Source organism: Perissodus microlepis, chromosome 6 (genome assembly GCF_051167445.1).
Source record: "Perissodus microlepis isolate ML-2025 ecotype Zambia chromosome 6, ASM5116744v1, whole genome shotgun sequence".
Taxonomy (NCBI): domain Eukaryota; kingdom Metazoa; phylum Chordata; class Actinopteri; order Cichliformes; family Cichlidae; genus Perissodus; species Perissodus microlepis.
Window position 1 is genome coordinate 33,641,168 of NC_140466.1, and position 12,177 is coordinate 33,653,344.

Sequence of the window (12,177 nt, forward strand, 5' to 3'; positions counted from 1 at the left end):
AGCTGAAATAAATAATCTTTTAGAGTTTAGCTTTGGTTTCTTTTATTCTGTTTGATATAAGCAGTAGAGGATTTCAGAATTTCTGTATTATTTACCAAAAGACGTTCTTTCAGCTGCACCCACACACAGTTTCTTTAGATAACTTCAACTGCAGAAAGTAAAAACTCAGCATTAAGTTTCAAATGCAGTTTTAAAGATAATGATAATATGGTGTCCCTGAAGAAAACACCCGTCAATAGAAAAAGCTGCAAAATCCTGCAAAATGTAACAGAAGTTGAATAAAACACAATGGAAATAGAAAAAAATGCAACAAGGCTGAAAAACTGAACAAACAAAAAACAAACACAAATTACAACAGAAATAATAACAACGATATTAAAAAAAATAATAGAAGTAGAAAAAAAACGTTCTCATCCTAAAACTTGGTGACAAAGTGGATTATGGTAAGGAAACACTCATTTAAGTGCTGTCATTACTCAAAGGTTCCTGATAATCATGCATGAAGTGATTTCTGGAGGGGAATGAAACTTAACTGAACTGCTCCCTGTGACATTTTGACCTGTCAAACGCAGGCGTAACTCCTGTTATTCATTGTTGTATTGCAGGTCTGCTGTGCACGACGTCTGTGAATCTGAGTAATTTGGTACAGATGAAGGAATAAGACTGCTCAGATGCTTTGGGTGTCACGTAATGATCCCTCAGGTTTGGGTGTCTTTGGTGCCCTTTGATTTCAATCTAACTGCACATTGAACAGAAATCCTGCCATGACAGAACACACTAATGCCTTTTCAAGGGAGAACCGATCCTAATCTGAGCTGTCAGCCCCAAGTTCTCTGCAGTCATCAAATCAAGCATAATCTGGTTTGAACAGGCTCCCTGCCTCACTGCAAAAGCCTTTTTACCAGCTGCTGTTTGACAAATTGCAAAGCCTCTGAAGAGACTTTAGAAAGGGGGAAAAAGGATACGAAGAAAAAGCTGAACAAAAAGCTATCCATGCACTGTTTAACATTTCACTTGGAGTTTATTGACTGTATTCTATCTGTGGATTGCATTATAGTTTCTCTGAGAGCTTTGCTCCCTGAAGATTTTATGATCTGTGAACGCTGAGTCTCTCTTGTGGCTGTAAACCAGTCTGCTCAGCATGGCACTGCATGGCAGAGATTCTCTCCATTTTTTTGAATCACCTTTGCTCAGTTGTGCTCCTAACTGATCTCCTGAGTTTGGCTGTATTCCTGGACTTTGCCCTTTAGTTACTCTTCAGTCTCTTTGACACACAGGCTGCCAAATTTGAAATAACATTTTTAGTTTTGGAAAAAGAAGAGCGTGTCTAGCAAATTCTTGCACATCCTTGTTCTTAAATAGCACTTTTCTACTCAAGCACTCAAAGTACTTTATACACCTCATTCACCCATTCACACAAGCACTTTTCTGCACCTAAGTTCTTTCTATCTAACATTCATACTCTGATGGACTCATGAAAGAGCAGTTTGGGGTTCAGTATCGTGTCCAAGGATACTTTGAGATACAGACCAGATCAGGCAGCGATCGAACCTCCAACCTTCTGATCGGTACTAATTGGACGTTTGCTGCTGCACATGTAGCATCACAGCTTAGAAGATGGTGGTGTGGAAATGTGTTTCCCAGTAACATTTGACTAAGAAACTCTTAGTCAAGGGTTAACATCACTAATGTCAGTATTTTCACTGACTCTAAAAAGGCACTGATCTTCATTAGATTAGATCAACATTGTGCCTTAAACCTGAGCTGTACAGGAAAATAGATTTCTGATACACATGTACATAAACAAATAAAGAGAGATGTTTCCCACCTGCTGAGAAGACAACAAATGCATAACCTGATTACCACCATTAATCTCATATCCACTAATTTCTGGCACCTATAAGTGAGATTGATTTCACTGTCCTGCTGTCTTGGCCTTTAGGAGAACACAGTGAGACAGATGAAGCTTGCACCAGATGGTAGAAACACAATGATCGTGGTCTTAGACACAGCATCCACACTCTGTACATGATAGTGTGTGTGTAGAGCTGTTTGCAGGAACTTGATGAGGCTTTGCTTAAGTGGAAATCCACTGATGTTCAAGCCCCAGGGAAGTGGGCGGGGGCATAGGACCTCTGGGGCCCTCTTCCTGATGGAGCCCTACCTGACTCCTTTCACTGCTAAAGCAAGAATGGTGCCACAGCTCATTGAAACAATACTTCATTTCATCAGAATCATTAAATGATTCTGTTAAAAACAACCGCCCAGTGTATTTGCATGGCAAACATCGTGATTAGACATTCAAGAAGAGCCTCTTAAAGATGAAGGTCTGTGTCTCTTGACCTAAACACATAATCCAGTTAAATCTGATTTATGTTCATTAATGCCCCTCACACTGTAACTTAAAGTAATAAATCGGTCACTGATTAATTACAGAAGTATGTTTGTGAGCATAAAGATGTAAGCCTTGGACCATCAGGATAAAATGTGGTTGGGAAACTTAACAAGCTTTGATAAAACTTCATCAGTAGCTCAAGCAAGACCTCAAAACCTTCGATCACCACGGGTGGTTAGCAGACTGTGGTTGAACCATGCAGCCTAACAACATGCAGTAAATTGCAGGTTAAAGCAGTTTGCTTACACATTGTTAAACGAGGGAAGGGAACTAATGTGGCTGTCACATTACCCTTTTGTCCCATTTCATCCCAGAACTCGATTTAATTGCTGCTCACTTTCTACAATACTTAAAACTGATCAGTAGGACCTGAAACTGCAAACATTCAAACATTCAGGCCAAGAATCAGTTGGTGAACATATTAATCTACTACAATTAGCAAAAATGAATAAATAAACAGAAGAAAGTTACAGTGATAACAGAGTCATGCAAGTTTTTGACCAGGAGGTTAAACTCATGCAAATTAGCTTCACCCAGGCTCATGAAAACACTGTCCTGCTTATAAACAGCAGATCATTTGTGTCAGTGTGTCAGGATGGTTTATATTTGAGATTTTAGTTCACACAGAACAATTTTTATTAATTGTTTTTAGCGATTACGAAAGTCTGTGAATCCCCAAATAGTTCAGTTGTTCTTTTTGCTCCCCATGAGGTCACTTTCACCATGTGACAAAAACAACACCCCACTGTACACACTCGGACCACCAGCAACTTTCTAAATCCTCAATAAAAAGCTGACAGGTTGCATTGATGTTCCAAATAACTTATTAAGAAAACAACTAAATACACAGAAAATGTTATGAAAATTGGTTTATTTTATATCTCATAGTTTTAAATGATGCAATAAAAATATGTATAAAACATCACAAACTGTAACATTTTACAAATGCTTACGTCCTGCTGATGCAATGGAGACATCTTCCAGTGACAGTCTTCATCCGTGTGTGTGTGAGGAGGATCCTAAACCCACCGACACAGAAGTGCATGTTCACAACTCCCTCTGTGCAGGCGGGGTCAGGACCCTCCTCACCCTGGGTGAGGAGGGGTGGTGCTGTGGCCAGTCAGGTATGAAGTGCTGAGAGTGGATCTTTGGTCCTCTGTGCAGCTCTGTCCACTCTCAGCTTCCCTGCAAAGCAATAACACAAGAAAGACGTCATTTTAACACAAAACAGCATTTTCATTGTTGGTAGCTGCAGTATGTTGTTAAAAAGCAATTTTAAACCCAACGTATACACATGAAAAATATAAATAAACCTAAACCTACAGTGCTGCTGACATAGGATGATGATTTATACCAACTATTGGAAGAATTTTGCCTTCAATACAGTTTGTTGTCAATGTGAGGTGATAACTTACATAGTTGGAACACAGCACCACTCTCCCGTTTTTCACTTGGTCATCCATCCTTCTCATCGGGTTGGTCGGGGTAAGGCTGTCTTCTGGGTGGGGTGTTAGCTCCATCTTGGACGTAACTGGAAGTAATAACAACTAAAAAACTACCTTTCAGTCACAATGTAATATTAATATTAATGTCACATATCAAGAAAAAAACAATACGTCTCACATGTCCGAGTCAGATGTTCTTATATCTGTAAAAACAAAAACACAAAGGCAAAGTTTAAAAACACGTTCTAACATAAACTAATCAGAGTCACTGTCATCAAGGGAAAGGGTAAAAGGCCTCTCCCAGAAACGTCTGACTCCAAAACTACCTGAGGATGTTGAAGGGGCATCAAACTGGTCACTTACCTTGCACCTCTTTGCACTTACCTCTTCGGTGCAGATGTCTTCTCTGCTTCTCTTTTCTGAGGAAGGAGCAGCAGAGAGATCAGCTGAGGAAGCAGATGACAGAGCAGCTGAGGAAGGAGCAGCAGAGGGAGCAGCTGAGGAAGGAGCAGCAGAGGGAGCAGCAGAGAGAGCAGCTGAGCAAGGAGCAGCAGAGGGAGCAGCAGAGAGAGCAGCTGCGGAAGGAGCAGCAGAGAGAGCAGCAGAGGAAGGAGCAGGAGAGGGAGCAGCAGAGGGAGCAGCTGAGGCAGGAGCAGCAGAGGGAGCAGCTGAGGAAGGAGCAGCAGAGGGAGCAGCTGAGGAAGGAGCAGCAGAGGGAGCAGCTGAGGGAGGAGCAGCTGGCGGATCACCAACTGGGGCAACAACTCGAGGGAAGAGTGGGGCGTTGGCCTGGCCGAAAGGCGGCATGGCGACGGGGGCAGCACCTGGAGCAATAGGATGTTGCCAATCGTGCCAAAACGGCTCTGGAGGGTGCTCCCGGATGAGAGGGGAATCATCTCTCTCATCCATGGTGTCATACCCCGAGTCATCGCTAAGCCAATCCCCCCACTCTTCTGAGTCGTTCCAGTCAGATGAATTGTCAGTCTGTTCACTCACCTCGTCATCGTCTACAGGTAGGTAGGGGGGGTACTCACCTTGCTGTTCACCGTCATCAGCATCTGGTGCTTCATGAGAAGAGGGTGAGGGTGAGAGAGGGATAAAATACTCACCATACTCACCTTGCTGTTCACCGTCATCAGCATCTGGTGCTTCATGAGAAGAAGGTGAGGGTGAGAGAGGGAAAAAATACTCACCATACTCACCTTCGCTGATACGCTGGGTATCAGTGTCCTGTTCTTCATCAGAAGAGGGGGAGGATGAGATAAGAATATACTCACCATACTCACCTTCGCTGATACGCTGGGTATCAGTGTCCTGGGCTTCACCAGAAGAGGTGGTGCTCTGGAGACTGTCATCCAGGATCCTGATGACTTCAGGAAGGCCTTCTTCTGCAGGGCGTTCAACCACATAGTCAAGACGCCCTGTGAGGAAACAGTTTTTAAAATAACATTAGGAATGTAATAGACACCTAGTGTTAAAGCAACAGACCTACATCTGTTAGTTTGAGCAGAGGATGAGAGAAAAGCATTTTATGTCAGACTGAATGACACTTCTACTTGTTCAATCTTTAAGTGAAGTTTTTTAATAGAAGACCACCAAACCTCCACCAAGGCAGCTCACTCTGTGTACTTTTAAGGTGACACTATATTGACACTATATATGACACTGTATTTTGTGTACATTCAATTTGTTTTATTTGTTCTTTGTAAGCCTTTATGCAAACACTATGTTGGAATAGGTAATGGATAATAGGTATTGATTTGTAAATAGCCGGACATGAGTAACTTATTATATAAATATACTACAGTAAATTTATAACTAACCATGCAGCTCATTCTCCTGTTTTATTTACAATTCACGATGTCACACATTTTGAAAAAAGCTCATAAGTTAAATATGTGGATGCAAACCATAATGTAACATTTAGACCACATGTACCAATCGCATGTCCTAAATATAAAATTTTTTTTTTTAAATAAAAACACAATCTCCTTGGCAAGAGTAAAAATTGCACACACAAAGCTCTGCAGGTATGTCTGAAAATGATGGTCAAGTGAAAAACAAACAAACAAACAAACAAACAGAAACTCTTAACTCAGAATCCACATTTTTAGAAATGTGCACAAGGACTGTATCTGCCATAAGGACAGATACATCTAATCTGTGGTAAACATGCTATCCCTGTGTAAATATCCCTGTGTACAATATCTCTCTCTGCTATCCAATAAGGTTAAAAGCATTACCGTAACAGAAGATAGGTCTTAATGCCATTATTACTACTGTTTTCATATTCTTTTGATATTATTTTATTTGTATTTTTTTTATCTTTGTGTTTTGCAGCAGAGAAAAAATATAGTTTATGTCAATAAAGCCTTTGATCCGGAGAAGAAAAGGATGTTAGGAGGGGACCTGGATCTGTTTACACCTGCGTGTTCTGACGCCATGACATCTTGAAGATGCCGTTACCACGGAAACTGATTTTTGGTTATTTTACAAATTTTAGTCCATTAAGCTATTTTTAACCATTTCATTTTAAAGAAAAGTGTCAAATTTGAAGCCTTCAAATCAAAGTAACACCTTTTTTTCATATTCATACACCAGTCGTTAATAATTTCTACACCTCTCCCGGAAAATTTAAAGCATACAAACAATTTACGAGAAACAATCTTGGAATACACATATTTGATCACGTTAAAACTTGATATTCACACTGGAACTTGTTAAATTATTACAGTAATTTACATTTAAAGAAATTTTCAAACGTACCTGCAGCGAAGTCCAGGTGACAGTCGGGGAGTCCGGGTCCATGGCGAGCCATCTTCAAACTTGAAAAACAAAAACAAGTACAAACAATCCACAGATGAAGTACTTGTTGTGCTTTCAAGTTAAATCCGCTTTCAGTAAAGTGTTTTCCAAAACTTAGCTTTCCACAGGCTGAGGTTGGAGCAGGTCGAAACAAGTCCACGAGCAAGTGTAAACAGACGTTTGGAACCTTGTGCAGCATTTATATACCCTCGGCGGCCATGGTTACGGTTGTCAACACATGTGCAGGTGATATAACTATATGAATGGAGCTCACAGCAGTGTAATTTACAGTTAATTTATGGTCATTTACAGTCAGGGGTGGAAGTAATGAATTACAAATACTCACGTTACTGTAATTAAGTAGATTTTTTGGGTACTTGTACTTTTTTGAGTAATTTTTCAAGTGTGTAATTTTACTCATACTTGAGTACAACTTACACCATGTAATCTACTTCGCTACTTATAAAATCAAAAGTCGCTACTGAGTACGCCCACAATTTGAATTAACATTCAAACCTTTCTTTTGCATTTTTGCAGCCAATAAGGCCGTGCAATCGCAACCTCGCTGTTGAGTATTGCAGCATCACAGCGATCAACTCGAAGGAAAATGACAACGGAGTCAAAAATGTCCTTAATATTTTGGGAACTTTATTCCACATCAACAGGCGGCAAAACTTTCCTCATGGGTGCCATTTTCGTTGTGGTGTACTTTTTTCTTCTTAGGGGCGTGATGACGCAGCATTCGTGATCTTACAATGAAACAGTGCCTCCTTGTGGTGACAACTAAAATACTGTCTCTGTTAAACCACAGTAACCATAATCCAGTTAAACACTGTACAACATGAGTACACACAATGAATATCTTAACACGTGCCAATTTAAGACGTAAGCAAAGAATAAACTCTGCTGCAGCAGCAGGCACAGGTGTCTAGAGGTGCTAAATGGTGGAGTACAAACTACTTTATAGACGGAAGATTTCGAGACAAAGAAGCCAAAATGGAGACAGAGGACAACACTGTCAACCATGAAAACGACGTAGAAAAGACGGAGGACGCGTGCCCGTGGCCATACCTGGAGGAATTTTTCATGTACAGAGGGAGAAAAGGAGACAGCGTCCAGATGCAGTGCAAACTTTGTTTGACCTCTACAGTCATTTCAGCTTACAAGACTTCAGCGTCTAATCTTAAAAAAACACATTGAGGTAAGAGGTTTTACAACTATACGTGTACAATATTGCCTTCTTATTTTTCATGTGTGTTAAGGTTATTAGTTTGGCTAAGATATTGTCACCGCCATTGGTTAGCCTGATATTAAAATAAGACGGAGCTAGCTAATGTGCGTGTGTGCATGCATAATTGAGCTACAATTCATAGGAATGTTTTAGCTTATTATTTGGATAACCACCGTCATTACAATAAATTAAATTTGTAGTCATTTAAAACTCACAGGCCTACAATCAGCTGGCCTATAAAAAACAAAAACTTGAACACAGTGCTGAGCTGCATCTCAAATTAATCTTCCAGCTCTCAGCTGACATGTACCAGAGCCCGATTGATGGATCAGTTGATCAGTATCATTGGCCTGATATAGGTCTATCATAGTGACATGGCTCTTAATCAGTAGGGTTATATGTTTCCCAATATGATATATTTTTTTAAAGAACATAATGTGGATTGTTTTTATTTGTTAGCTGTATGGGCAGCATTTTTGTGTATGTGATCCCTTTTCTTAAATTAGATTTGCTATATACACATATTTTGCTCTCTTAGTATTTTTAGGACCTGACTAATACTGAAAACTTTAGGGTGATACTGATAAAAAGGAGTTAAAAATTTAGATACTGATACATTGGTCGATACTCTTTTTACAGATAGTATACAGATTACAGAACTTAGAATGTATACAGAAATTCATGTTTTTTGCAATGATCGTTCAAAATTGGTTTACATTTGTAAATAAATACAGCAATATATCTGCAAGATTTGATCAAATTCACCACTCTTTTATACTATGCTAAACAATCAAAGATTAGCTCATGTCTAGTTGAATGATGTTTTAAAAATGTGTTTTCCTTTAGTGTTAATCACAGTGATGTTATGAAGTAATGTATGAACCTGACGTATGATAATATTTGTCTCTACAGAGGAAACATCCATCGAAGATTGAGCAGTACAATATCACTGTGGCATCAACATCTCGTCAGCGAAAGACCACAGCCACACCAAACAAGCTCTCAGCAAATACACAAGCCAAGTTACCAGACCTGATGTTGAGAGCTGCAAACAAACATGTTCCACAAGCAACTGTTGACAAGCTTGTCATCAATTTCATATGTGAGGGTCTACAGCCATTTGCAGTGGTAGAACAGAACAGCCATCTTTCAAAGAATTGGTTACCACATTACAACCTCAAGCCAAAGTCATCTCCAGACCCACTGTCTGTGCCAGAATCTGTGAAGCTGCTGATCACATGAAGATGACTTTGGTTGCAGCATTGGATAAAGTCAAATTTGTTGCTACCACTACTGATTGTTGGTCAGCTCATCAGAAAAGTTACCTTGGAGTCACATGCCATTGGATAGAGGAAGAGTCCCTGGAAAGAAGATCTGCAGAACCAGCATGCAAAAGATTGAGAGGGTCTCACACATTTGACATGCTTGCTGGTGCGCTTGATGATATCCATTGCCAATACAAGATTAGAGGCAAAGTTGTAAGAACCACAACTGATAGTGGATCCAACTTTGTCAAGGCCTTCCACATGTTTGGGGCACAAAATGATGCAGATGAAGCTGAAGATGAAGCAGACCCAGAAACTATTGACCTGACTGACCATATTGACTACCATGAGGCAAGTGCAATTCTTGATGAAGACTCTGGTTTGGAGTATCAACTCCCGCCTCATCAGCGATGTGCATGTCACCTGCTAAACCTTGTGGCAACATCTGATGCTGCCCTAGCAGAGAGCATGAATGAAACCTACAAGAGGCTCTCCCGTGCAACCTTTGCAAAATGCCAGGCCATTTGGAACAAAACTGGCCGGTCTCATTTGGCTAATGAAGTGGTAGAGGACAAGTGTGAACTACAGATCATTCGTCCCAATGCAACACAATGGAATTCAACCTACCTTGCCACTGAAAGGATAATACGCATCATTGATGAGAAGGGGGAAAATGCCATCAGGAGCATTTGTGAGGAGTTTAAGGTGAAAATGTGAGTAAAATTGGACACCTACCAATATGGTTGCAAATTTTGTGAATTTTCCTTAATGGATGGTTAAAAACGTGAGCAGACTCTTAATATTAAATCAGAAGATCCCTATTATAGTCATGGTGGGTTTTGTTGTTGTGTCTTACAGGTTGAGTCCTGCAGAAGTTGCATTCCTTAGGGAGTACTGTACCACCATGAAGCCACTGGTGAAAGCTTCAAGAGCAGGTCAGTATGCTGTGGACTTTTACACCACCATGTTAGGGATGGAGGAAAGTAATAAAGCTTGAGTGGAGAAGCTGCTGCAGGGGCTTCCTCAGCTGAGCTCTGAGGACAGAGCTGTCCTGGATGCTAACTTTTCTTTGGAGGAGATTAGTGCTGCTGCTGGTCAGCTGGCTCCTGCACAGGGTGGGCTGCCTGCAGACTTCTGTAAAAGACTGTTACTGGCATCGAGTCATCACGTGGGGCTCTCTCTTCTCCCTAAAAAACAGAGATTTGTCTCTGCTTAGAAATGGAGACGTGGCTCTGTTATGCACAGATTACTAACTTCCTTCAAAAGTACTGGCCACCAGGCTGAAACACTTTGTGAAATGAATCACTCACAGAGATCAGTCGTACTGTGTACCACACAGCTCTAATGTGAACAAGAGTTTTCTCATGAGAGACTTGGTAGTTATTTGTAAATTGTACAGTTTGATGTTGGAATAATTTCTTTAGATTAAGAGAAAGTGTTTGATAGGATTGACAATCGTTTTTGTTTTTCCATTATGAGAAGTTTTGCTTTTTGGAGGTGGATTTTTGTCACTTTTGGGGCTGTTGTATCAGGCGGCTTTCTGTTTTGTAAAAGTGGATGATGGGCTGAGCTGCCCAGTATAAGTTTGGAGAGGATCTAACTGGAATGTCCTGTTCCTGGAATATATATTTATATTGGTATATTTGTTAGAAATTTAATCTTTGTTAAATGTTTTAAGAGAAGCAAAGTTATCTAGATTTATGTTGCCAGGTTTATGTCGGAGGCCTCTGCTGGTGTTGTCATTGTTTTTCTGTTTTCATTACAGATCAGAGTGATGTGGACTTTCTCAAAAGATGTTTAGATTTGTATGACAACCTTCAGCAAAGGTGAGCTGGTGAAAAAATATGGTGTAACAGGTTTGTTGGTGGTCATATAGAGACTTTTTTTTTTTGGGGAAAAGAATAGTCTCGGAGGTTGCCATGGAGACGGTCTGTGTCAGACTGTCTAAACCAAAAATGGATGCTGTACATACACTGATAAATGTCATTTCAGGAGTGGCCAGATTGAAATCCAGAGAAAACTATGCTAGAGGTGAAAGGTCAAACATTGGTCATCATGTTGAGATTTTTTTAATACCACAGACTGACAAAGAAAACTGAAATTTGTGAATTTTAAAGGTGTGCAAGATGTGCTGTGTTCATTCGCAGGGCCTTGCCTTTTTATTTCATTTGTCTTTGGTTTTGAGTTTTTATTTGTGCTCTTGTAATTATTTTGTGATAAAACTTTTTCTATTTTGAGACCAAGATTCAAGTGGAAATCTTTGTGTGTCTGTCTCTCTCCCTTGGTTTCTGTAGAGGTACAGTGTGGGGGCGCCTGGATAAATGTTAAACAGAAGCTAGATGTAGTGTTCCTCCACTGTCCGTTAAGGATATGAGGAAAAGAAATGGTCGAGAACAAAGTGTATGGTGTATTTATAAAAGAAAATGGCTTTTAAATTGTATACCAAAACGACCACCAGAAAGTCAACTACAACTTGCTACATAATCATCATGACTGTTGTGTCAGTTTAACAGTTTATGGGTTGACTTCTTTCAGTTCATTCACTGTTTACATCATGAAGGAAAAAGAAGGCAACAGGCTGAGAAATGAAGCTGTTGTGTGCCTAGGCCTTGTCCTCTTTGAGGGATAGTCAGTTGGTCACTGTGGAGCTTGGGGCACTCCAGAATAACTAGTGGTTGCACCACTTTACCGTTTGGAACGGTATCTGCGCTTTTTTGGACACTGTTAAATTGAGTTAGGGATTTTAGAGATTAGGCCAGAAACGGTTAGAGTCTGATACTGGTTAATTGATCACAAAAAAGTTGGACTTTCTTCGGTTGGACCCGTTAACTTAAATTTGTCAAAATTGTGTAGGCGCTAAAGCTGTCAGGCCTGAGAGTGATTGTAAATATAAGACGTCTTTGTAATATAAAATAATAGAGCTGTGTGTGAGACGAGGCTGTGTGTGACGACAGCGCGCTGCAGCGCTGCGAGCTATTTTTAGACGGTGTGTGAACATGCAAATGAGGTGGCTGCTGTGAAGCGCACAGAGGACTT

At 40.3% G+C, this 12,177-nt stretch overlaps 1 protein-coding gene across 2 annotated transcripts; it reads right to left on the reverse strand.

Moving 5' to 3' along the window:
- Positions 1–3,201: 3,201 nt before the first annotated feature.
- LOC146386070 (uncharacterized) lies at positions 3,202–7,328 on the reverse strand. 2 transcript variants are annotated; one of them, XM_084930058.1, is made up of 4 exons: positions 6,607–7,328; positions 5,127–5,261; positions 3,811–4,958; positions 3,202–3,580 (listed from the first exon to the last, which is right to left on the reverse strand). In XM_084930058.1, exons 1-3 carry the CDS (start codon positions 6,842–6,844, stop codon positions 4,096–4,098), a joined length of 1,236 nt encoding a protein of 411 aa, XP_084786184.1. In that variant the 5' UTR covers positions 6,845–7,328; the 3' UTR covers positions 3,202–3,580; positions 3,811–4,095. The 2 variants fall into 2 exon arrangements, with proteins under 2 accessions (XP_084786184.1, XP_084786183.1); XM_084930057.1 differs by having other exon boundaries at positions 3,811–5,261.
- Between the last annotated feature and the right edge of the window lie 4,849 nt (positions 7,329–12,177).

Coding starts and splice junctions, on each gene's coding strand:
- LOC146386070 (XM_084930057.1), bottom strand. CDS start 6,844: ATGCTGCACAAGGTTCCAAACGTCTGTTTACACTTGCTCGTGGACTTG. Junction 5,262..6,606: donor TCACCTGGACTTCGCTGCAG/GTACGTTTGAAA, acceptor GTTTCCTCACAG/GGCGTCTTGACTATGTGGTT.